This window comes from Suncus etruscus, chromosome 1 (assembly GCF_024139225.1).
Source record: "Suncus etruscus isolate mSunEtr1 chromosome 1, mSunEtr1.pri.cur, whole genome shotgun sequence".
In the NCBI taxonomy this organism is placed as follows: domain Eukaryota; kingdom Metazoa; phylum Chordata; class Mammalia; order Eulipotyphla; family Soricidae; genus Suncus; species Suncus etruscus.
The window spans coordinates 160210669-160237847 of record NC_064848.1 but is presented as its reverse complement, the minus strand read 5'-3'; the positions used below and the strand labels follow the sequence as shown (position 1 = coordinate 160237847).

The 27179-nt window shown below is 44.6% G+C and overlaps 1 protein-coding gene and 1 non-coding gene across 2 annotated transcripts; one reads left to right on the top strand and one right to left on the bottom strand.

Moving 5' to 3' along the window:
* Positions 1–43: 43 nt before the first annotated feature.
* GLOD4 (glyoxalase domain containing 4) lies at positions 44–23636 on the top strand. Its single transcript, XM_049782625.1, has 9 exons — positions 44–168; positions 5915–5964; positions 8094–8214; positions 11431–11575; positions 17020–17156; positions 19092–19178; positions 19370–19483; positions 19568–19654; positions 23061–23636. The coding sequence occupies exons 1-9, from the start codon at positions 70–72 to the stop codon at positions 23124–23126; spliced, it is 906 nt and encodes a 301-aa protein (XP_049638582.1). The 5' UTR covers positions 44–69; the 3' UTR covers positions 23127–23636.
* Positions 14354–14460, bottom strand: LOC126025542 (U6 spliceosomal RNA). Its single transcript, XR_007501474.1, has one exon. It is a non-coding gene; the product is annotated as a U6 spliceosomal RNA (small nuclear RNA).
* Positions 23637–27179: the final 3543 nt, after the last annotated feature.

Here is a 27179-nt window from a genome sequence, read left to right as displayed (position 1 = left end):
GGCGCCTGCCATCGACGTCATCGGCCGGGCGACGCCCCCTGGAGGTGGAAGGCGGCGAGGTGCTCGCTGATGGTCATCATGGCTGCACGCCGAGCCCTGCACTTCGTGTTCAAAGTGGGAAACCGCTTCCAGACGGCGCATTTTTATCGCGATGTCCTGGGGATGAAGGTGCCCGCGGGGATGAGAGGGGGTTGGCGCGTGAAGTGGGCTACTGGCGGCGGAGCTGCACCTACCCAGGGAGCGAGGGAATGAATGGGTGTGTCCGTGAACCTCTGCCCGAAGCTGACCTTAGGGGCCGGAGTGATTTATCAGCATTTATTTGCCTGGCACGCGGCCCAAACTGGTTTCGATTCCCCGGTATCTGTATGGTCCCCCCGAGCCTGTCAGGAGTGACCCCTGAGCGCCGCCGGGTTTGGCCCCCCAAAATAAACAAACGAAAAAAAAGCTGACCTGAGGCTCTCGATTCTCCACTCTCCCCTGCAGGAAGCATTTCGAGTCTCTGGTTGGTGAGAAGGTCTTGAAATGAAGGCCTAGCACTTTGTAGGGGAAGTTATCTAGCACTCTTTTAGGAAGCCGTAAGTCTTTTCTGGGTTCGGCATTATTGCCATTATTTCAGGGATCGCAAAGATAGTATACAGCAGGTAGTGCACTTGACTTGCATTCGACCAATCCCAGATTCAACTGACCCTGGCACTCCATATGGTTTCCCGAATCCAACAGGAGTGAAACCTTATCAGAGTCAGGAGTAAGCCCAGAGCACCGCCCGGTTTGTCCCCAAATAAACCGAAAAACAAAACAAAACAAAAAAAAAAGTCAATGTCTTTAAAACTCCGCCTCTTCAGGGCTGGTTTGAATGGTGTCTTGGAAATCAACCTGTGGGTAAATGCTAGATTCTGTTCCATAAAACTAGATCTAAGTATGAAGTTAGCAATTCATTTTCTTTAATACCAGATACAACTTATCTCCAGACTATAGCAACTAGTCTGGAATGCTGGAATGCTGATGGGTGGTCAGTCAGCTGCTATTGAGAAACTTCTGATAAGTAAGGCTTTTCAATCAAAGATTGCAGTTTAGCTTAGATAATGCAGAAGCTGGTGGGTAGCAGAGGGGAGGCCAGGACTTATCGTTTTTTTTGGGGGGTTGGGTTTTTGGGCCACACCTGGCGGTGCTCAGGGGTTACTCCTGGCTGTCTGCTCAGAAATAGCTCCTGACAGGCACAGGGGACCATATGGGACGCCGGGATTCGAACTAACCACCTTTGGTCCTGGATCGGCTGTTTGCAAGGCAAACGCCTGCTTTGCTATCTCTCCACCCCGACTGACTTATCAGTTATTTTAAAAAAAAAAAAATTCCTGTTAACAAGAATTGAGGGCGAGGAGGAATTTTAACCTCAATTAAAGTTCTTGGCCTGGGATGGGTAGAAATTAGATTTGAGAGGCCGGAGAGATGGCATGGAGGTAAGGCGTTTGCCTTGAATGCAGAAGGACGGTGGTTCGAATTCCGGCATCCCATATGGTCCCCGAGCCTGCCAGGAGCGATTTCTAAGCATAGAACCAGGAGTAACCCCTGAGCGCTGCCGGGTGTGACTCCCCAAAAAAAGAAATAAAGAAATTGGATTTGAAAAAAGCAATAGAAATGGAAGTTGAGGGGTCAGAGAAATATTATGGTGAGTAAAGTCGCTTGCCTTGCATGAGGCTGACCCAAGTTTGATCTTAGGAACCCAACATTGTCCTCCCAGCCCACCAGGAGTGATCCCTGAGCACAGAGCCAGTAGTAAATTCTTAGCACTGCCATGTGTGGCCCACAAATCAAACAATAGAAAGAGAAGAAAATAGAAGTTGAAACTTTATCAAGTTTCATTGAAGCAGAAAACCACAAAGCTCTCACTCTGTTTCCTCATTGATTTCAGGGGTGTTGTGAAGAGTGAAAACATACTGCTCAGGCTTTGCATAGGGAGAAATGTTGGAATTCCCTTTATCAGGGAGAAGCATGACCAAGGAACACAGAGTCACTTAGAAATGCTGGGTGTTATGGGTCCCCCCAGCCAAAAAAAATAAAAAAGCCAGCGTATTATACACATAGTATTCAGCATATTGTATATAAGTCTAACCATGATAATAAAAATACAGGCATCGGAGGGATAGTATGAAGGCAGGGTGTTTGCCTTGCATGCAGAAGGATGGTGGTTCGAAACCCGGCATCCCATATGGTCCCCCAAGCCTGCCAGGAGCAATTTCTGAGCCTAGAGCAGGAGTAACCCCTGAGCTCTGCTGGGTGTAACCCAAAAACCAAAAAATAAAATAAGATAATAAAAAGACAGCAGGTTGAAGGCCTTTTATCTCAGCAGGCTGGGTGTATGCTTTGCACTTGGAAGGCCAGGTTGATTCCATCCCAGCCAGCATAGTCCTTTGAGTTCCAACCCCAGCATAGTTCCAACCCCAGAAGGAACACTGTTTATTGTGGTCCAGAAGCAATAAAAGAAACAATAGGAGAAATTTAATGCAACTCAAAAAGAATTCATGGAGACCTTGTATTTCAGTTGACCTTTAAAAAATAGAATTTCTGTAGCTGGAGAGATAGTGCAGCAGGTAGGGCTCTCCTCCCACACTGCTAACTCAGATTCAATCCCTGACACCTGATATGATTCCCTGAGCATTGAGACAGGAATAATCTCTGCGTACCACTGGGTATGCCCCTGCCAAAAAATTAAAAATAGGATTTCTCCAGACTTAAGATTAGAGGGGAAAATATACTAGAAAAAATGGATAGTCAATGCAGAGATAAGCTTTGGAGAAACACCATTGGTTACATAGCTTTATATATTCTTTGCTCAAATTGTTTAAAGTTGAGATGGGATATCAAGGCAAATTATCAAGCATGGATTGGTCCCAGATAGTACTTCTGAGAGTATCTTGAATCTTGTGGTAAAGAACTTCAGTTTTATGCCACATTAAAGGAGCTCTGATACATTAACATATATGTGCAACCAAGGTTGTTATATATGTTCAGTTCCCTGCAGCCCATATTGTCCCCAATCACCACCAGAAGAAGTTCCAGAGCACAGTGCTAAGAGTAACCCCTGAGCATTGCTGGGTGTAGCCTAGAAACAAAGAAACAAATAATAACTAAAAGTACAAGGCAGTGCTTAAGGACATAATTTTGTAATGCTATTATTTGTTTTTGAGCCACACTCAGTGGTGCTCAGGGCTTAACTCCAGGTTCTGTGCTCAAAGATCACTCCTGGTGTTGCTTGAGAGGCCACATGTGGCACCAGGAATTGAACCTGAGTTGGCTATGAGCAAGGCAAGCAGCCTACCCATAGCATTATCATTCCAGCCCCAATTTCTTGATGAGATTAAGATAAAAGAACAAGAACTAATCTTTTTAGTAATAGTCTAAGAGAAGTGATGGGAACTTGAACTGGAGCAGTAGCAGTAAGGAAGGAAAAGTAATAGAGCCAAGAAATGGTTCAGAAAACTGGAATAAAGTTTTGTGGATTTTTTTGTTGTTTTTTGGGAGTTTTTTGTTCGTTTGTTCTTGTTTTGGGGCCACACCCGATGACACTCAGGGGTTACTCGGCTATGCGCTCAGAAATCATTTCTGGTTTGGGAGACCATATGGGACGATGGGGGATTGAACCGAGGTCCGTCCTAGGTTAGTGCATGCAAGGCAAACGCCCTACCAGAAAACTGGAATGTTTTATCTGTTGGAGCCCCAGGTTTGATTCCTGGAACCTCAAAGTCTCCTGAACAAGTTCCCCTGAGCATCTCTGGGCACGATGCCCCCACCTCCAAAAAACAACAGGAAAACAAGGATCTGGGATGTAGCTCATTTTTTAGAGCATCTGCTTGCCTCTGAGGCCCTCTTGCTTATTCCCTGGCATCACACACTGCCCCCATCCTCCTCAGGGGAAAAAAGTAAAGGGAGAGAAAAAGAACATATTGAACCTATGTGTACTTTGGATCTGTGTCGATGCTTTCATACATTTTGCTTCCACAACACAGTGGGAAACTCAGATCCTAAGCAACTATCCAAATTACACAACTAGGGGGCCGGAGAGATAGCACAGCAGTAGGGCATTTGCCTTGCATGTGGCCTACCTGGGAGGGACCCAGTTCAATTCCTGGCATCCCATATGGTCCCCCAACCTGCCAGGGGCGATTTCTGAATGCAGACCAGAGCCATTGCCACTGGGTGGGGCCCAAAAACCAATCAATAAATAAAGTTTTAAAAAAATTACACAACTGGGGCCGTAGAGATAGCATGGAGATAAGGCATTTGCCTTTCATGCAGGTCATTGGTTCGAATCCCAGCATCCTATATGGTCCCTCGAGCCTGCCAGGAGCGATTTCTGAGCATAGAGCCAGGAGTAACCCCTGAGCGCTGCCGGGTGTGACCCCCCCCCAAAAAAATTACACAACCACTGGCAACTGTCAGAATTCCAGGGCAGACTTCCCAACCTAAATAGACAGCTTCCCAATCTAAATACTTTACATCCTTGCTTGGTTTTGCATAACCCTTAGTGAGGTGCAGCTCTTCCTCATCCCTACTCCTCATCTTAAAAAGTCATAGAGTTCATTTTCTTTTTTCTTTCTTTTTGTTTATTTGTTTAATGTTGATGTAATGACTGTTGAACCTGGACACGCCCCCTTTTTATGCTGTGTATAAAAGGGAAAAGATCATAGGCAATACACACACACACGCTACAAATTGGCATTCCCTGGGTGGCAGGCCTGGCAGCCTAGCAGCACCAGGCCCTGGCAGCCTTGGACCTCTGTTAATTACCGCAGTAAATTTCACAGTTTTCTGGGGTTTTTTGTTTTGGGTATTTTGGGGTATTTATTTTTGTTTTGTTTTTGATGGGGATTAGGAGTTGGGATTCTTTGACCTATTGGTGCCCAAGAGCCTCGGGGGCTGCTTCAGAACATTCAGTCAGGGTCTGGAGCGATAACATGGTGGTAAAGCATTTGCTTTCCATGTGGCCAACATAGGACAGACCCCAGTTCGAATTCAGACATCCCATATGGTCCCCCGAGCCTTCCAGGAGCAACTTCTGAGCACAGAGCCAGGAGTAACCGCTGAGTACTGCTGGGTGTGACCCAAAAACAAACACACAAACAAAATCATTCTGTCAACTGGACTACACAGTTTATTATCTTTGTGTGTGTGTGTGTGTGTGTGTGTGTGTGTGTGTGTGTGTGTGTGTGTGTGTGTGTGTGGTTTTTGGGTCACATCCAGCAGCGCTCAGGAATTACTCCTGGCTCTATGCTCAGAAATTGTTCCTGGCAGGCTCAGGGGACTATATGGGATGCCAAGATTCGAACCACTGTCCTTTTGCATGCAAGGCAAACACCCTACCTCCATGCTATCTCTCCAGCCCCTGCTTATTATCATTTTTTAAATTTATTTTTGTTTGTTTTTGAGCAACACCTGGTGGCAATTGGGTTACTCCTCACTTTGCATTCAGAAATCACTCCTGCAGGCTTAGGGGACCATATGGGATACTGGGGATCAAACTCAGGTGGGCCATGTGCATGGCAAACACTCCATCACTATCACTTTAGTCCTGGACTGAACAGTTTAATGCCAGAACCCAAGGATAATGTACCATTCAGTCTCTGCAGTGCTAGGGACCACCAGGGCCACTCAAAGTTCTTGGGGCCTCCTAAATGTATACCTTGTCATACAGGAGGCAGCACATGGTGCTGGGGACTAAACCAGGGTCCTTCAAATACAAAACATTTGCTGTGACTACTGAGATATCTCCCAGTCCCATTGTTTTATAAGTAAAGCTTACAAATGCAATGTCTATATAGTTTTATATATTCAGAACATTCAGTCAGTTAGTTTATATGAAATTTATATATATAATTTATATGAAATACATCATAGTTTCTTCCCATTCCTTTCCCAGATTCTGCGGCATGAGGAATTTGAAGAAGGTTGCAAAGCTGCCTGTAACGGGTATGGCACCTTGTTTTTCTTTTTTTTTTTTTTTTTTGGTTTTTGGGCCACACCCGGTGACGCTCAGGGGTTACTCCTGGCTATGCGCTCAGAAGTCACTCCTGGCTTGGGGGACCATATGGGATGCCGGGGGATCGAACCTCGGTCCGTCCTAGGCTAGCGCAGGCAAGGCAGGCTCCTTACCTCCAGCGCCACCGCCCGGCCCCGGCACCTTGTTTTTCATAAACTCCTTTAGTTCTTCATACCCCTGAGAACCCAAGGTATGTGCAAGTACGTAACAGTGGGAGAAAATAGGGAAGCAATTTAAGACTGTAAAGTAATATTATATACAGTGTTTTATTGAGTATCATAGGCTTAGTAGTTAGAACAAGCTAGAAAATTCTGAGACTTAATGTCGCTCCTGGCAGGCTTGGGGGATGATGCCAGGATTCAAACCATCGTTCTTCTGCTTGCAAGGCAAATGCCCACCTCCATGCTATCTCTCCAGCTCCAGGAAAAGTTATTTTAGCTAATTTGAAAATAATAAAAACTGTTGTAAGGACTGGAGTGATAGCACTGTGGTAGGGCATTTGATTGCATATAGCTGATCCAGGTTCAATCCTTGGCATCCCGTATGGTTGCCTAAACCTGCCAGGAGTATTTTCTTTTTTTTTTTTTCTGGATTTTGGGCCACACCCGGTGACGCTCAGGAGTTACTCCTGGCTCTGCGCTCAGAAATTGCGCCTGGCTTGGGGGACCATATGGGACACCGGGATTGAAATGAGGTCCATCCTGAGTCAGCCGCGTGCAAGGCAAACACCCTACTGCTGCACCATAACTCTGGCCCCAGGAGTATTTTCTAAGTGTAGAACGAGGAGTAACCCCTGAGTACCAAAAACCAAAAACCAAAAAAAAAAGTTTCTTTTTTGTAGGGCCAGAGAAATAATACAAAGGATAAGGTGCTTCCTAGTAGTCTCCACAACCATGATTGGTGGTGTCTATGATGTCCACAAACATACATCAAATTTCACATAGGGTCTCCCCAAGTGGCCTCTGACTATAGACAGAGCCAAAAGTGGCCCCTGAGCACTGATGGGCAAAGTCCTGAAACAAATGAATAACCCATCTTTTATTCCCACCTTCCTTTCATTGATGATGTTAACAGTGATAAGGGCTGCACCTCAAGTGTGTGCTCATCAAGGTTCGCCCTCTGTAGTTGCAGTGCTTAGGGCGAGCACTCTTAGTTGGGGCAACAGGTGTGGTTGCAGTGCTCACAAGGACTCATGTTCCTTTTAGTGCTTGTACACATCTGGTGCTAGTGTGACTAGAAATCACTTGCACTGAGAAATAAAGCCAGCATGTTGTGGGCATATGGGACATGGCAGGATTTGAGCTTGTTCCCAGGCTCAAGAACAGAGATATAAAAGTCAGATTGGAGGGGCCGGAGAGATAGCATGAAGGTAGGGCATTTGCCTTCCAAGCAGAAGGACGATGGTTTGAATCTCAGCATTCCATATGGTCCCCCGAGCCTGCCAGGAGCAATTTCTGAGCGTAGAGCCAGGAGTAACCCCTGAGCGCTGCTGGGTGTGACCCAAAAAGGAAGGGGAAAAAAAGTCAGATTGGAATATTGTTTCTTTCTTTTTTGGTTCAGGAAGGGGGCGGGTTCTCTGGTAAGGCTCAGGCGGTCAGGGCTCCACTGGTGATTCCCAGCCGTTCAGTGCAAGGGCCCAAGGACATAATGCAGCTTGGGCCTGTGCTGCCAGGGATTACCTCGACTACACAGTAGTGCTGGGGACCTCCAGTGCTTCACCGACTGCTGCTAACGTGATGGGACCATGTGATTTCAAGATTGAAACTTAATTGCTTTCCCATCTCCCAGCCCTGAAGTACTAGATATATGGTGTAGGATTCTGTTCTCAGCTTTAAAATAAAGGGTGCAAATCCTTCCCTGAACTAATGCCAAGCAGCTGGTCTTTGGAACCGGAAGTGCACCCTCAACTGCTGTCAGCACACCATCTCACCCTGGCCCCTGGGCTGTTAGGGTACCAGAAGGGACTGCCCAGCTGTCTGTGTCCTGTCATGCTTTGGGGGTGGCCTGAAACAGATTTGTGTTTTATTGTCACTGGTTTTACTTAATTTCATTTTTCTAGACCTTATGATGGCAAGTGGAGTAAAACAATGGTGGGATTTGGCCCTGAAGATGATCATTTTGTAGCAGAACTGACTTACAATTATGGCATTGGAGACTACAAGCTGGGCAATGACTTCATGGTAAATGTCATTTTGTTCTAGACCTCTAGCTAGCTTCAGATATTCTGACTGCCGATGGCTTTTAGATGTTGTTTAGTGATTAGTTTAATGACATACTCTATTTACCAAATCAAAATCGGGACAGAGGGGGCCGGGCGGTGGCGCTGGAGGTAAGGTGCCTGCCTTGCCTGCGCTAGCCTAGGATGGACCGCGGTTCGATCCCCCGGCGTCCCATATGGTCCCCCAAGAAGCCAGGAGCAACTTCTGAGCACATAGCCAGGAGTAACCCCTGAGCGTCACAGGGTGTGGCCCAAAAACCAAAAAAAAAAAAAAAATCAGGACAGAGGAGAAAGCTCAAATGGCTGGAGTGCATGTTTTTGCCTTCAGGAATCCTAGGTTCAATCCTCAGCACTTCATGGTCTCCAGAGTACCCAGGGGTAGCCCTTACAGTGTGGCCCCAAAACAAGCTACTGCTTGGGTCTTCATATCTTAGAGCTAGCTTCAGGATGAAATGTGCTGCCCAGGTGCTGGAAATCAAGATTAAGACTTAGAGATATGGGCCAGAGTGATAGTACAGTGTGCAGGTATCCAACCCAAGTTTGATCTCATACATCCCATATGGACCTCCAAGCCCATGAGAAGTGATTACTGAGTACAGAGCTAGGAGTAAGCCCTGAACACTGCTGGGTATGGCCAAAAAAAAAAAAAAAACTTAACTCTATCTTTGAAGGTGAGTTCAGGAGTGCTGAACAAACCTTGGAAAGTAAAAAGGCCTGACTGGTCTGGCTTGATCCCGATAACTGTGTAGTGAAGTATTTTCAGCAGAAGCTACCCCTTGCATAATACCATATCTCTGATTCAGTAGTGAAGGTGGAGTTAATAGATTGGGTGTCCAAGGCTGCTTTTAACTTTGTTTTTTTTTTTTTTGTTTTTGTTTTGTTTTTTTTGTTTGTTTTTTTTTTTGTTTTTGGGCCACACCCGGTGACGCTCAGGGGTTACTCCTGGCTATGCGCTCAGAAGTTGCTCCTTGCTTGGGGGACCATATGGGACGCCGGGGGATCGAACCGCGGTCCGTCCAAGGCTAGCGCAGGCAAGACAGGCACCTTACCTCTAGCGCCACCGCCCGGCCCTGCTTTTAACTTTGGAAAAAGGGAAATGGTAGCCAACAAGTGACTCTCCTTGAGCTCAGTGACATGGGCCACATGATTCCACCCACAGGATCTTCAGACTGAGGATTTTGGGTTTGTTTTTTTTTTTTTTTGGGGGGGGGGTCCACACCCGGCAGCGCTCAGGGATTACTCCTGGCTCTATACTCAGAAATCACTCCTGGGCCCGGAGAGATAGCACAGCGGCATTTGCCTTGCAAGCAGCCGATCCAGGACCAAAGGTGGTTGGTTCGAATCCCGGTGTCCCATATGGTCCCCCGTGTCTGCCAGGAGCTATTTCTGAGCAGACAGCCAGGAATAACCCCTGAGCAATGCCGGGTGTGGCCCAAAAAAACAAACAAAAAAAACAAAAGAAATCACTCCTGGCAGGTTTGGGGACCATATGGGATGCCAGGATTCGAACCACCATCCTTCTGCATGCAAGGCAAATGCCCTACTTCTATGCTATCTCTCCGGCCCCTGGAATGAGGATTTTGAAGGAAAGCCTGTCTCCCTCTTTCAGGAGTGAGGTCCCACCCACATTGATGGTTAGACTCCAGCTGATCAGTTCTATCCCCAGCATCACACATGGCCTCCTGAATACTGCTGGGTCAGGACCCCCCAAGCATAGAGCTGGGAATAGACCCTTAACATCACTAGATGTGGCTCTAACACCCTCTCTCCCTCAACCCCCTCAAAAAATTGAAACCGGTCACCATTTTAGTAGCTCAGGTGAGTGGTGATTAGAGAGTGCAGGTGATCAAGGTCATGTAGGTTAAGAGAACAACTACACTGCCCTGCCAGTGGCCTTCTGAGGTGAAAACATGTCCCCAATGAAACGAACTCTCTGTGCTCAGCTCATGAGACAAGCAAAGCTATTGATTTAGAACCTTTGAGCTCCATTTTTTCTTCCTCCCCCTTCCCTTTCCTTTCCTTCCCTCCTTTCTCCCGCCTCCTTTTTTCTCCCTTTTTTCTTTCTTTCTTCTCTTCTTGCCTTTCTCTTTCTTTCCCTCTCCCTCCCTCCCTTCTCCCTTCCTTCCTTCTTACTCCTCCCCCTTTTCCTACCTTGGCCCTTTTTCTTGCTTTCTTCCTGCTGAAAAAATACATTTTATTGGGCCGATGTGGTAGTGCAGCTGTAGGGTGTTTGCCTTGCACACAGCTGACCCAGGAAGGACCTCAGATCAATCCCCAGCATCCCATATGGTGCCCTAAGCCTGGAGCGATTTCTGAGCGCATAGCCAGGAGTAACCCCTGTGCAGTGTGTCACCGGGTATGGCCCAAAAACCAAAAAAAATACCCACATTTTATTTTTTGCGGAGGTGTGTAGGGGAGAGGTTTGGGCCATACCCAGAAGTGCTCAGGGGCTCTGTGCTCAAGAGTGCCCCCTGGTAATGCTCAGGAACCGTATATGATATCTGTGATTATACCAGGGTGGATGTGTAAGGCAAATGCCTTAACCTATATACTCTCACAAGTTTTATAGATATAGGGATAGAGATACACACATATACATACACATAAACAAATGTATGAAATGACATTGTTAAGGCATTTATAACAGAATTTAATTGTACGACAAAGATTTATTGAATGCCTATTGTATTGCCAGGCTCTGTACCAGGAATGTAAGGTAAACAGTAAATGAAGCTAATAGAAATCTGTACCCAGCAGGGGAGGGAGTCTAGGCCCTGAGCAACAAAAATTAATAATAGGATACATAATTAAAATATAAAATCAGTTATTTTAAAAATGACTATGGTGATGGGCAAAGTAAAGGACAGCGTAAAGGGGACTAGGCTATGGGGCATATGACTGGCTTTCATTTTAAGTAGAGTATTGAGGAGAGGGCTCAGTAAGAAGGTGCTATTTAAACAAAGTCTCAAAGTAGACAGGGAAATTATACCTATACCGTTATAGGAGGGATAAAACAGTGTTGTTCTGAGAAGAGATCTTAGGGGTAGGGCTAGGCTCTCCCTTCCACTCATCGTCGCCCCAAAGGAGGAAAGCAACAGAAGGCAAATGTGGACCTTTTTAGGTGCTTCATAGAAAGTGTCGGTGTGATCATGGACTTGGATGGTACGTTTTGTTACAGGGTATCACGCTCACATCTAGCCAAGCTGTCAGCAATGCCAAGAAGCTACAGTGGCCACTCACTGAAGTGGCAGAAGGTGTTTTTGAAACAGAGGCCCCCGGTGGATATAAGTTCTATTTGCAGAATCACAGTTCGTCACGTTCAGGTATGGTGAAAGCCCTCTGTCTCCCAGTATCTTTGACAAATGTGAGGAAAACTGACTCATTTTCCGCTGTGGAATCCAATACTGCTTCTGTTCTCTGAGACTCTTTGAGTTTTAGAGTGTGCGATTGTGTATGACTATGGTAACCAGACTGCTACTTTGGGGATTATAGCTATTTGGTGTATTTTCGACTGCAAATAATCAAAATATCCAAGTTTTTTTTCTTTTTCTTTTAAAAAATCCAGAGGGGCTCAGGCTTACTCTTGGTTCCACATTTCAGGGATCGCTCCTGTTGAGATTAGGGGACCATCTGGGATGTCAGGGATCAAACCCAGATCAGCCGCATGAAACATAATCACCCTACCCACAATACTATCACTCTATGCTCTCCCCTCTCCCCCAATTCAACTTTCTTTTTTTGTTTTCTGTTTTTGGGTCACACTTGGTGCTGCTCAGGGGTTACTCCTGGCTCTACACTTAGAAGTCACCCTGGCAGGCTCCAGGGACCGTATGGGATGCCAGGAATCAAACTGAGGTCTGTTCCAGGTTGGTTGCATGCAAGGCAAATGCCCTACCACTATACTATCACTCAGACCCATACATAACTACATAACTTTCTTTTTTTTTTTTTTGGTTTTTGGGCCATACCCGGCGTTGCTCAGGGGTTACTCCTGGCTGTCTGCTCAGAAATAGCTCCTGGCAGGCACGGGGGACCATATGGGACACCGGGATTCGAACCAACCACCTTTGGTCCTGGGTCGGCTGCTTGCAAGGCAAATGCCGCTGTGCTATCTCTCCGGGCCCGTGCTATCTCTTCTTAATAAGAAAATACCTTTGTTTATTGGAACTGTTAGAACTGCTCTAGGGGCAGTACTGGGGGCAGGGGATGAAAGAAAAAATATAGAACGGTGACTCCTACCTAGGAGTGCTCCTAGTCATTCCTACTAGCACTCCTAGGAGTGCTCAGGAAACGAAATGGTGCCAAAAACTGAGCCATTTCCCTGGCCCATAAGAAAGTTTTGTAGCTCACAGCACTAGCTCAGTCTCTAGACAAGATTACAGGATTAATTGAGCAGGTTGGCAGTGACCTTGACCATCTCAGTTTTCTCTGTGCATTGTCTTATCTCTGGGGATCCCTGCTCCTAGGTCCAGATCTAGATTCTATTCTCTTGGTGACTTATGGCATCTTGTAGTAGTGGGCCCACATTTGCTTTGGGTAGAGAAGAAGGAGACTGACTTCCTGTTCTCTTTCAAGAGCAAAACAAAGCTTGCCAAGACCTCCCGGCAGGCTTCCTGCACTTGTCTGATTCTTCCCATGCCTGTGCTGGAGTTGATCCCTGGTCCTCAGAAGAGGATAAGAAGGGAATGCTAATGCCCATGCCGTCAGTTTCATCCCCTAGCTACCACCCAGATTGAGGGCATGGAAGTGAGGAGCCCACATTCTGACTGTTGCCAGCCAGGTTCAGACTGACTTGGCATGAGCAGGCTTCATGTAGTGTGGAGGCTTCCTCATTCTTTGTCCATTTAATCTGAATGTTCTGCTCTCTTCTATGCTGAAAAGAGAAAGAGAGGGCAATACCACCATTTTACTAGTGAACACAAGGTCCTCAGTGGACCCAAGAAGGGAGATATAGATTCTCCTTTCCTCATGGGTCTGTCCCGAGTCCCAGATACCCTTCACACTTAGTTCAATTCTTGTGTTTAATGTCTGCTTTTCTTGTGAGCTTAGCAAAATCAAAAGCTATCTATTCTAGCATCCAGAGAGATGGCTAAGCAGACTAGAGTACAGACTTAACATACTAGAGACAAAAGGTTCAGTATCTGACACTGCATGGTCCCATAAGCATTTGGGGTGACCTCCCAAGCACTAAGCCAGAGTATTCCCTCAACAGGTGTGGCAAAAACTAAGAAACGAAAAAAAGAGGCATCTATTTTAATGATGGTAGGTGGCTATATGCCACTTACTAAGAAAAGGTATTTCACTGGTAATTCAGAGGATTTTATGTTGCAAGTAGATGATTATTTCTTTTATTTATTGTTTTTGATGGGGACCCTCCCCTAGATTATTCTTGGCTCTGTGCTCAGTAATCAGTCCTCGTGGTGTTTGAGGACCATTTGTGCTACCAGCGATCCAAACAGGGTCTGTCCCTTGCAAAGAAGAGCTTTACTCTCTTCTATTATTTTTACTTCTGTTACTCTAATAGCCTTACTATTAGTTTCATCCCACTGTTTCTTTTTATTACTGACTTTAAAACTCCTACAACTAACTCGACTGTACATATCCCACCTCTCCTCTCAGGCTTAAGGATTTCTTTTTTTAATAATTAAGCTTCTGGAAAGAACCCCATGGTCCATCCTATCCTGGGATAAAAGTACATTTGACACATTAGTCTAATTGGCATCCACCTTTCCTTGGATTACCCAGTCAGTTCCTCTCTGTGCTATTATAGTCACAATGGGGATAAGGGAAAAAATAAGAGGAGAGTTAAGGGAGTTGAGATTTATCCTAATCAGATTTAGACTTAAAGTCACTGTTTAGAAAGTCAGACTATTAAAAGGTTCCCATATAACTTTGGTTCATTTTTGAAAAATAATAGATTTCTTCCTAAACACATGATCAAAAAAGAGAGGGAGAGATTCCGGAGGTAGCTCAAAGGACTGGAGCTTGTGTTTTGCATTGGGGAGTCCCAGTTTCAATCCTCAATGCCATCTGTTCCCCTGGACAACTACTATTGTCCTGTATCCATGATAATCACTTAACATTTTTTTTAACTTTTTTCTTTAAATATGGAACGCTTCACGAATTTGCGTGCCATCCTTGTTCAGGGGCCATGCTAATCTTCTCTGTATCTTTCCAATTTTAGTATATGTGCTGCCGAAGTGAGCACCACTTAACATTTTTGGAGTATCTTTTTCCATCTTATCGCAAAAGCATATATAAAAAAGAAGGGGAGAGAAAAGTGTCTGCCAGAGTTAGAGTGAGTGTTGGCAGGAGGGAATCTAGGGCCATTGGTGGCTAGGGGAAAAAAAAACACTGGTGAAGGGAAGGGTGTTGGACATTGTATGACTGAAACTCAACTATCAACAACTTTTTAATTATGTATCTTATGTGATTTGATTTATACATATATATATATATATATATATATATATATATATATATATATATATATATATATATATATATATACACTAAAGAGATAGTTCAGCAGGGAGGGTGCTTCCCTAGCATGCAACTGACCCGAGTTCAATCTCAGGCATCCCAATATCACTGAGCACCACTGGGTGTGACCCTGAAACAAACAAACAAACACACACACACACACACACACACACACACATATATATATATATATAGGACTGGAGAAATAGTGCCACACATGGCTCACCCTGATGGACAACCCTTGTTTAATTCCCACCACCACCTATAGTCTCCTGAGCCCTGCCAGGAGTAACCCCTGAGCACAGCTGAGTATGACCTATCATGTGTGTGTGTGTGTGTGTGTGTGTGTGTGTGTGTAGCTAAATATACATTATAGCAAGATAATTCTCTATTGTTGGATATTTATGTTGTCCCAAGTGTTTCTTTTTTTTTTTTTTTTTTTGGTTTTTGGGCCACACCCGTTTGATGCTCAGGGGTTACTCCTGGTTATGTGCTCAGAAATCGCCCCTGGCTTGGGGGGACCATATGGGACGCCGGGGGTCGAACCGCGGTCCTTCCTTGGCTAGCGCTTGCAAGGCAGACACCTTACCTCCAGCGCCACCTACCCGGCCCCCCAAGTGTTTCATTGTTAAGAACAAAAGACCTTCACAGTGCCTGAGAAATAGCACAGATTCCTCACATGTGGCTGACTCCAGTTCCACAGTTCCATTCCCCATATTTCATGGCGAGCCCCAAGTACATCAGAAGTGATTGATTCCTGAGCACAGAGCCAGGTATAATCCCTGAACTCTGTTGGGTGTAGCCTAAAAACTAAAAATGTTTTAAAACAAAAGTCTCTTTCTTATGTGCTGGAGAGATAGTATAGTAAATAAGACACTGCATATGGTCTGTGAGCAATAGCAGTAGTGATCCCTGGGCACTACCTTCAGTGTGGTACCAAAATAAAAAAAATAATAATAAACCCTTTATTGGGGCTGGAGAGATAGCATGGAGGCAGGGCATTTGCCTTTCATGCCTTGCATGCAGAAGCACAATGGTTCAAGTGCCAGCATCCCATATGGTCCCTGAAGCCTGCCTGGAGTGATTTCTGAGTGTAGAACTAGGAGTGGCCCCTAAGCGCTGTTGGGTATGACCCAAAAATATATATATATAAAACAAAGGTGTTTTCCTTGTACATGACAACCTGAATGGGCCTCAGGTTCGACTACAAGCAGCTCATATGGTCCCTTGAGGCTACCGTGAGTGATTCCTGGGTTCAGAGCCAGGTGTAACCTCTGAGCATAGCCTGGTGTGATCCCAAAACCCAAGATAAATAAAAATTCATGGGGTGGCCAGAGAGATAACATGGAGGTAGGGTGTTTGCCTTGCATGCAGAAGGACGGTGGTTCGAATTCCAGCATCCCATATGGTCCCCTGAGCCTGCCAGGAGCGATTTCTGAGCATAGAGCCAGGAGTAAGATTTATGGGGGACTGTTTAGATCATATCCTGTTTGTGTCTGGCTCTTTGCTCAGGAGTCTGGTGGTGCTTGGTGATTTGATATCCCCTTGGGGGATTTGAACTAGGGGCAAGTGCATGTAAAGTGCCTAACCCCTGTACTATCTCTGTAGACAGTAAATTTTTAAGTGTGTGTTTTCTGGAGTGTTGCTTCCATACCTGGCTGTGTTCAGGACTTGTTGCTTTGTGCTCATGAGTAGGCTAGGAGTTGGGGTACCTTATGGATACTAGAGATCAGACCCAGTCAGCTATATGTAAGGCAAGTGCCATCTTTCTAACTCCAAGCAGAGTCCCTACATTTTTAACTTAACCTCTGTTGATCTTTTATTTATTTATTCATTTATTGGGGGGGGGGTTGTTTTTTGCACCACACTTGTTTGACGCTCAAGCGTTACTACTAGCTAGGCGCTCAGAAATCGCTCCTGGCTTGGCAGGACCGTATGGGACGCCAGGGGATCAAACTGCGGTCTGTCCAAGGCTAGCACTTGCAGGGCAGATGCCTTACCTCTAGCGCCACCACTCCAGCCCCTCTGTTGATTTTCTTTTTTTTTTTTTTTTAGTTTTTGGGCCACACCGGGCGATGCTCAGGGGTTACTCCGGGCTGTCTGCTCAGAAATAGCTCCTGGCAGGCACGGGGGACCATATGGGACACTGGGATTCGAACCAACCACCTTTAGTCCTGAATTGGCTGCTTGCAAGGCAAACACCACTGTGCTATCTCTCCAGGCCCCCTCTGTTGATTTTCTATTAACTTCACCAATCCAATTATGTAATTTTATTATCCTACAGATCCTGTATTAAAAGTCACGTTAGCAGTTTCTGATCTTCAAAGGTCTTTGAATTACTGGTCTAATCTCCTGGGAATGAAAGTTTATGAAAAAGATGAAGAAAAGCAAAGGGCTTTGCTGGGTTATGCTGATAACCAGGTAAGTAACCTAGTAAAATAAAACCTGTTAATTGAATGTTGTTTACAAATGAAGTTACTAAGTTTATTCCCAGTAATTCAGTATTTACATTTTTTTAAATGGCCGCTAAACTCACCTGTCAGATATTTTTGTTGGTTTTGATTTTGGGTCCTTATTTGGTGGTGCTTAGGGTTATTACTCATGATTCTACATTCAGGAAGCTCCTGATGAGCTCAGTGATGATAAGAGGTTCGGAGATTGAACTAGGTCACCCACATGCAAGGCAAACACCCTATTTGCTGTACTATTGCTTGGGCTCAACAGATATTGTTTCTGATTGTATTTAGGGACATATATATTTAAATATTTTGTTTTGGGGCCATACCTGGTGATACTCAGGGGTTACTTCTGGCTATGCGCTCAGAAATCGCTCCTGGCTTGGGGGACCATATGGCACACCAGGGGATCAAACCACAGGCTGTCCTAGGTTATCACATGCAAGGCAGATGACCTACTGCTTGTGCTACTGCTCCAGCCCCTATATTTAAAATTTAATTTGAGGGCCCGGAGAGATAGCACAGTGGTGTTTGCCTTGCAAGCAGCCGATCCAGGACCTAAGGTGGTTGGTTCGAATCCCAGTGTCCCATATGGTTCCCCGTGCCTGCCAGGAGCTATTTCTGAGCAGACAGCCAGGAGTAATCCCTGAGCACTGCCGGGTGTGGCCCAAAAACAAAAGCAAAAAAAAAAAAAATTTTATTTGAATCACCATAAGATACAGGGTTGAAAAAGTTGTTAATGGTTGAGTTTCATTATACAATGCTTCAACACACATCTCTTTCAGCATTTATTTTGGGGGATATTCTTTGAGAAGAGGAATTGCTGATTCACAAAAGATGTTGACATGATTTAAGGATGGCTTAGTTGCATCCTTAATTTTTTTTAAATACCTCAGCATTTGAGTATGATTAAATTCTTACATTTTAAGAAAGTCTACTGCCAAGAACTTGTTGTATTAATAATTTTTGTTTTGATTTGGTTTTGTGGTCACACCGGGCAGCATTTTGGGGTCACTCCCTGGAGTATCATGAGGTAACCATGCAGTGCCAGGAATCAAACACGGGGATCCTACATACAAAGCATGTGCTCAGCCCTTTGTGCTCTCTCCTGGACCCTCTATTTTAGTTTTGAGCTCCTCTCTTTTCCCTTCATCATTGTGGATGATTGGGGGAGTCACACAAACACCTGGTGTCACTATGGTAGCGGTCACTCCATAGTGCTTCCAGGGGTCACTCATTAGGTTGTGGTGCTTGCATGTTTGGCCTTATAAAGGCGGTACTCCTTTAGATCTTTCTGTGCTGTTGCTGCTTCTTATAGTACTCACAGTGCTCACTAGTAGCACAATTCTCTGCTCACACACCTGCATACAGTGCAATCATAAATCACTTATGATTCCAAGGATCAGATAGCCTCTGATTATCTGTTAGAGCTTTGTTTCCAATAGAAAATATAAGAGATACAGGGGCCTGAGAGATAGCATGGAGGTAAGGTGTTTGCCTTGCATGAAGAAGGTTGGTGGTTTGAATCCCGGCATCCCATATGGTCCCCTGAGCCTGCCAGGAGCGAGTTCTGAGCATAGAGCCAGGAGTAATCCCTGAGCACTGCCGGGTGTGACCCAAAAACCAAAAAAAAAAAAAAAAGAAAAAGAAAATATAAGAGATACAAAAAAAAATTGGGGCCCAGAGTGATAGCACACGGTAGGGCATTTGCCTGGCACGCTGCCAACCTGGGACAGACCTGAGTTCGATCCCCAGCATCTGAGGTCCCCCGAGCCTGCCAGGAGCAAATTCTGAGAGCAGAACCAGCTGTAATCCTGAGTGTCACTGGGTGTGGCCCAATAACCAAAATAATAAAATAATAATAATAAATTGTTTCTAATTGTATTTTGGTTCTTTTCAGTGTAAGCTGGAGCTCCAAGCCATCCAGGGTACCGTGAATCATGCAGCAGCTTTTGGGAGGATCGCCTTTTCATGCCCCCAGAAAGAGGTAATGTTTGGTCCTAAGTCAGTAATACTGTTCTGTGACCAAGTGCTTCCAAAGCAGCTGACTTAATGAAGTTGACAAGCGGCAGCTGGGTCCTTCCTGTCGGGTCTGGTTCTTCTACAGGGCTGTTGAGGGTCAAGGTTCAGTGTTCTCCAGGATCCCATGATCACTTTGCTCTTTGTTTTTTTCTCAAGTTGCCAGATATAGAAAACTTGATGAAAAAGGAAAACCAGAAGATTCTGACTCCGCTAGTGAGTCTAGATACACCAGGGAAAGCAACAGTGCAAGTGGTCATCCTGGCTGACCCTGTGAGTATGATGCCAGAGAGGACAGGGCTCTCTCTGGGGCATCTTTTTGCCAAATTTATTTATTTATTTTTCTAATTGATGTAGGATGGACATGAAATCTGCTTTGTTGGGGATGAAGCCTTTCGAGAACTTTCTAAGATGGATCCCCAGGGAAACAAGTTATTGGATGAGGTGAGTCTTACTTCTTAATCTCTATTTCATAGGCTCAAGCAAATAGCATTACATATGCATGGCAGAAGTGGTCCAGATCATTTTTTGTTAATAATTTTTTTAATTGAATCATTGTGAAATACACAGTTTCAAAGTTGTTCATGATTAAATTTCAATTATACAGTGTTTCAACATTCATTTCTTCATGGTCTAGATCTTACCTACTTACATGCTTTTGCTGTTGTGGTGATTTTGAGTCAAGGATTTGAACCTTCATTGCTCCCCATATCAAGTGCCCTTATCAAGGCACAACATTTGCTCTCCAGCTAACTGTTGCTAAGGACATTCTTCCTCAGTGTTTGGGACTACCAGGACACTCCCATAGCCCTTCGCTCTTTTTCCTGTCTGCCATCATTCTCCTTACTACTGCACTTTTCTTTTTTTGGCTTGGGTTTGGGGCCAGATCCCCTGGTGCTCAGGTATTACTCTTGACTCTGCACTCAGGAATTACTTCTAGTTGTGCTGAGGGACCATATGGGATGCAGGGAATAGAACACAGTCAGCCAGGTGTAAAGCAAAGCCTTACCTTCTGTGCTATCACTTTGACCTTGACTACTGAGCTATTCTTATCAGCATGCAAACAAGCTCTGCCGTCTCCTATCTCAAAAATCTTTTACATACCCCATTTCCCTTTGCCAGATTTTTTTGTTGTTATTTTTGATCATACCCAGCAGTGCTCAGTTCTTCTAGCTGTGCACTCAAGGCAGGGCTCAGGGGGCCAAATATAACAGCATGGATCAAATCCAGATCTGCCTCATGTAAGTAAGTACCCTACCTGCTGTAATATCTTTCTGGCCCCTACCCTAGATATCTTTGGAGGTGGGTAACCACAATCCATATGAGACAGAGACTTACTTAGAGGAATTAAGGCCCTTATCTCGCACATGACTGACCTTGGTTCAATTTCTGGCATAATACAGTGCTCTGAGCTCTTCCAAGTGTGATTGACTGAGCCAGAACCAGAAGTAAACCCTGAGCACCACTAGGTGTGGCCCCAAATCTGTGTTCTAGGGCAAGCGCACCATGTATGTACTATGCACTCACATGTACTCCTTCATGTAAATTACTTGCTTCTGTTTCGTAATCCCTAGCTGTCATACATGCTTCTCAAAGCCTGTGGTTATTGTGGGGTAGGAGAGAACCTGGTTCATTGGTGGAAGAAAGTCAGCACTGGTGGTAGGATTGGTGGAATTGGAGTTAGAACATAGTACTCTTGAAACTCAGCTATGTAAATCATGGTGCCTTCATATTTAATTAAAAAAAATTTTTTTGTTTGTTTTTGGGCCACACCAGGGTTACTCCTGACCATGTGCTCAGAAATCACTTCTGGCTTAGGAGACCATATGGGACGCCAGGGGATCGAACCGTGGTCCATCCTAGGTTAGCATGCGCAAGGCAAGATGCCTTACCACTTGCGCCACCGCTTCGGCCCCTAACTTAAAAATATTTTTAGGACTGGCCTTAGCTCAGTGGTTACTTCGCAGTCACAAAAATATTTTTAAAACCTTTGATTACTTTGCTGCTACATCTTAGCACACCATAAAACCTTACAAATTGAAACATTTAAAACAGAATTCCTATATTTACTTTTTTGTCTGAGTGAACAAATGTATTTCCATACCAGTGGTCCTCAAACTATGTCCCGCGGGCCACATATTGTATTTGTATCTGTTTTGTTTCTTCATTGCAAAATAAGATATACGCAGTGGGCATAAGAATTTGTTCATAAGTTTTGTTTTTACTATAGTCAGACCCTCCAATGATCTGAGGGACAGTGAACTGGCCCCCTGTTTAAAAAGTTTGAGGACCTCTGAAAAATATACTTAGTTTTACTGGGTCGGAGGTTTTGAGAATTAAGTTTCTAAGTCTAGCTATCTCTTCAGCCCTGTCTCATGGTCTAAGTTCCTGGAATAAGAGGAGCATAGGACTTTAGTGGGACCAATACATTAACATGGTTTCCTTCTTAATACTGAGGCCCCTAAATTAACCAGACAGTTCCACTACCAGTCAATTGGTTTTGGAGGCTCAGAAAAGGAAATCATACTAGACTTAACAGCTGAAACATCAAAGTAGCTTTTGTTATAAACTAATCCCCATGTGTACTAAATACTCTTGAGTAAGGCTCCACAGATGCTACCAATGACAGCACTTTCTGTTCTGCCAAAGCCCCCCAGCCTGTTATGCTGTTTCCATGCTCTCAGTCATGCTTCCCAGAACCTGCTTTCTCCTTGACTCTGAGACTCCACAGCTTTTGCTCTGTCCCTTATGGCTTCCTTGTCAGATTCCACAATACTCTGGAATAAATATGCTTTAAATGATCATTTTTGTTGTCTTATTTTTTTGTTTTGTTTCTGGGTCTCACCCGGTGGTACTCAGGGCTTAACCCCTGGCTCTGTGCTCAGAAATTGCCCCTGGCAGGCTCGGGGGATCATATGGGATGCTGGGATTCAAATCAAGGTCCATTCTGGATTAGTCTCGAGCAAGGCAAGCACCCTACCACTGTGCTATCACTCCGGCCCCATGTTTTTTTATTTTAAGAGTTTAAATCGGGGGCCGGGAAGGTGGCGCTAGAGGTAAGGTGTCTGCCTTGCAAGCGCTAGCGTAGGACGGACCGCGGTTCGATCCCCCGGAGTCCCATATGGTCCCCCCAAGCCAGAGGCGATTTCTGAGCGCATAGCCAGGAGTAACCCCTGAGCGTCAAACGGGTGTGGCCCAAAAAACAAAAAAAAAAAAAAAGAGTTTAAATCGATTTTTAATTGCTTCCTATCCAATATTCCATATATGTATTCATATATATGAATATAACATATATGTGTATATGTGTATGTATATATATATATATACTTTTTTTGTTCTTGGGGGCCATACCCAATGGTGCTCAAGGCTTACTACTGGTTCTTTGCCCAGGGATCACTTTTTTGTCACACCTGGCAATGCTCAAAGGTTTCTCCTGCCTTTGCACTTAGGAATTAATTATTTCTAACTGTTCTTTCTTTTTTTATTTTTGGGGGCCACACCTGGTTACGCTCAGGGGTTATTCCTGTCTATGTGTTCAGAAATCATCCCTGGCTTGAGGGACCATATGGGACGCTGAGGGATCAAACTGCAGTTTGTCCTAGGTCAGCCATGTGCAAGGCAAACGCCCTACCGCTGCACCATCGCTCCAACCCCTATTCCTTAGTATTGTTCGGGGACTATATGGGGCGCCTGCAATTGAACATGGGTCAGCCATGTACAAGGCAAGCATCCTACCCTCTGTGCCATTGTTCTGGCCCCAGCTAGTGTTCATTTCTTGACTGTGAGCAGTAAGGTATAGTGTGTTTTGATGGACTTGGAATAAATATATTTTTTAATTCTGTTTCTACAGGCAATGGCAGCAGATAAAAGTGATGAATGGTTTTCTAAACAGAACAAGCCAAAGGCTTCTGTTTAATTGAAGACACCAAGTGGGATGAGCATTTGTGATTCCTGTGTAATGCTCAAGGAGGCCTGAGGTGTCCCCACATGATAAATGCCTTCACAACTTGGTTGCTCCTTATACACGCAAGAAGACAAGGATTGCAAAGAATCACGTAGTCTTCTCTGAGGACTCAGATATATTTAGATGTAAATCCTTCAGAAGAGTTCCAAGGAGAATACTTCCTGTAATTTTTATTGCCACTGGAATCACACACTGTAACTATATTTGGTTTTCATTTGGGGGTGTGACCCACACCTCCTAGGGGTTACTCCTGTATCTGCACTCAGAAATTACTCCTGGCAGGCTCAAGGGACCATATGGGATGTCCAAGATCAAACCTGGGTCAGCTGCATGCAAGGCAAATGGCCTACCCGCTGTACTATTGCTCTAGCCACTGTATTTGATTATTGATTTTCCAGATTTCCACGTGACTATATAGAGCAACCATGTGGAACATTATCTCTGTTAAGAATTAGGGGTATTGGGGCCGGAGAGATAGGTAAGGCGTTTGCCTTTCATGCAGGTAGGTGATTCGAATCCCAGCATCCCATATGGGCCCCCGTGCCTGCCAGGGGCGATTTCTGAGCACAGAGCCAGGAGTAACCCATGAGCTCTGCTGGGTGTGACCCAAAAAACAAACAAACAAACAAAAAAAGGAGGTGGTTTTTTTTTTTTTTATAAGATATAGACTTTTCTTCTGAGAAATCAAAGAAATCCAAATTCATTTCTTAAAATATATTTCTAGCACCTAATAATAATAATATGCTATTCTTATGTCTTATCTTACTCTGATATGCCTTGGTAGTTTACGTTTTTTTTTTTAAGGAACTTTATTCTTTGAATCAAAAGGTCATGACATATTTCTTGCATATTTCTTGAGTAGCCAAAATAAAAAAAAGATGGATCTAAAGCATTATGTATGGGGCCGGGCGGTGGCGCTAAGGTAAGGTGCCTGCCTAGCCTGCGCTAGCCTTGGACGGACCGCGGTTCGATCCCCCGGTGTCCCATATGGTCCCCCAAGCCAGGAGCAACTTCTGAGCACATAGCCAGGAGTAACCCCTGAGCGTTACCGGGTGTGGCCCAAAAACCAAAAAAATAAAATAAAATAAAATAAAGCATTATGTATTTCCAACTTGGCTCTGTGCTTACTCCTTTTCTGTATGTGTGTTTGGTTTTTAACATTTGGGCCATATACTGCAGTGCTTAGGGGTCATTTGTACTTATGCATTCAAGGATTTCTCATGGCAGTGCTGAAGGGATCAAACTCAGGTAATCCGCATGCAAGGCAAACACCCTACCCACAGTACTATCACTCTGGCCCCTATTCTTTTATATAATTTTGTTTTAATCCACAAAAGAAAATGCTGTATATATTTTTAAGTAGATTAGGGGCCAGAGAGATAGTATATCAAGTAAGGCATTTGCCTTGCAGCATGTGGCTAAACCTGAGTCTGATGCCCAGATGGTTCCTTAAACATTGCCAGAAATTATCCAAGAGAACTGGCAGGCATGGCCAAAAATAACTATATATATATATTTTTTTTTTGATCTGTCTGGAAAAATATTTATTTAGTTAGCTTTCTATTTGGTTCTATTGGTAAACTATTGTAAACAGTTATATTGATCATATTATTAACTTTTCAAACATTCTTGTGAAATAAAGCATACCATTCTGTAAGACTCATTGTTTAATATGAAAACTAGGAGGCAGGAGATAATACTATGAGTGAGTTCAGCATTTGCCTTGGGCACATGGCCAACCTGAGTTCGATCCCTTGCACCTCGTGGACCCCAAGAATCACCCTGATCATTGTTGGTTGTGGCCCCAAAAATAAATAAATCAGAAGCCAAGTTTAAATTTTTTGTTTCATTTTGGTTTTTTGGGTCATGCCTGGCGGCACTCGGGTTACTTCTGGCTCTATGCTCAGAAATCGCTCCCAGCAGGCTCAGGGGACCATATGGGATGCCGGGATTTGAACCACTGTCCTTCTGCATGCAAGGCAAACACCCTGCCTCCATGCTATCTCTCCAGCCCCGCCAAGTTCAAATTTTAGAAACAAAACTGAATAGAAAGCATCCATACAGGGGCTGGAGTGGTGGTGCAAGCTATAACACAGCAGTTGGGCATTTGCTTTGTACGCGGCCAGTCCTGGACGGACCTGGGATGGGCCTGGGTTCAATTCTCAGTATCCCATATGGTCCCCCTGCCTGCCAGGAACAATTTCTGAGCACGGAACCAGAAGTAACCCCTGAGCCCCACCGGGTGTGCCCCAAAAACAAAAGCATCGAGGCAGAGGGTGATGGCCTATTAGGCCTGATCTCTGCCATTCTCTGCTGGAAGGCAGAGGGTGGATACTTTCAGGAGAGCTTCAGTTTCATTTTCTCTTGTAATTTTACCTACCAGGAAAATAGCTTGTTCTGCAGCACATTTCACTCAACTTAACTTAAATTTTCTAACTTTTTTTTTCTTTGGTTTTTGGGTCACACCTTGCAGTGCTCAGGGGTTACTCCTGGCTCTACACTCAGAAATCGCTCCTGGCAGGCTTGGGGGACCATATGGGATGCCAGGATTCGAACCACTGTCCTTTTGCATACAAGGCAAACGCCCTACCTATCTCTCTGGCCCCCAAATTTTCTAACTTTTAAATAAAAAGATATCTAGGGGACCAGCTCACAATTTGAAGCTCACCACAAAGAGTGGTGAACGCTGTTAGAGAAATAACTACACTAACAACTAGCATGACAATGTTAAAAGAATGAAAGAGGTAGAATGCCTGTTGCCATATAGGCAGGGCAGGGGAAAAGGGGGGCCAGTGGAATGTTGCACTGGTGAAGGGGAGGTATTCTGTTTATGACTGAAACCCAACTACAAATATGCTTGTAATCATGGTGCTTAAATAAAGATTTATATATATATATATATATATATATATATATATATATATATATATATATATATATATAAAGATATCTAGGGCCAGAGTGATAGAGGTAGGTATTTGCCTTGAATACTGTCAACCTGGGATAAACCCAGGTTCAATTCCTGGCATCACATACAGTCTCCCGACCCTGCTTGGATTGATTTCTGAGCTCAGAGCCAGGAGTACCCCCTGAGCATTGCCGGGTGTGGCCCCAAAACATACATATGCATACATGCATACATAAAAATAAATCCTCAGGGCCAGAGTGATAGCACAGTGAGCAGGGTACTTTCCTTGAATGCAGCCAACCTGGGTTTGATCCCCAGCATCCTATATGGTCCCCTAAGCCTGCCAGGATTGATTTCTGAGTAAAGAGCCAGGAGTAACCACTGAGTACTGCCAGGTGTGACCCTCCCCTCCCAAAACCAATACCTCTTAGTAGGACTGAACACATTATGTAGGGTGCTTGGTTTGCTGACTTAAGTTCAGTCTCCACTTCCCATGTCCCCTTGAGCACCTGAAGTAATTTTTTTGGGGGGACCACACCCATTTGATGCTCAGGGGTTACTCCTGGCTAAGTGCTCAGAAATCGCCCCGTTGCTTGGGGAGACCATATGGGACACCAGGTGAGTGAACTGTGGTCTGTTCCTTGGCTAGCGCTTGCAAGGCAGACACCTTACCTCTAGCGCCGCCTCACCGGCCCCAAGAAGTAATTTTTTTTTAATAAATTTTCTTTTGGTGTTTTTATTTTTGGGTCACACCCAGCAGCACTCAAGGGTGGTTACTCCTGGCTGTGCACTCAGAAATCGCTCCTGGCAGGCTCAGGGGCCATATGGGATGCCGGGAATCGAGCTTGGGTCCATCCGGGTTGGCCACATGCAAGACAAATGTCCTACCACTATGCTATTTCTATGGCCCCTTTAATAAGTATTTTAATTGAATCACCATGAGATAGTTACAAAGTTGTTTATGATTGAGTTTCAGTCATAAAATGTCCAACACCCATCCAATGTCCCATTTCCCTCCTGCCCTCCCACTGCCTATCTATATCACACAGTTCTCTCTCATCTTCTCTTTTATTTTCCCTTTTAGGGACTGTAGTTAG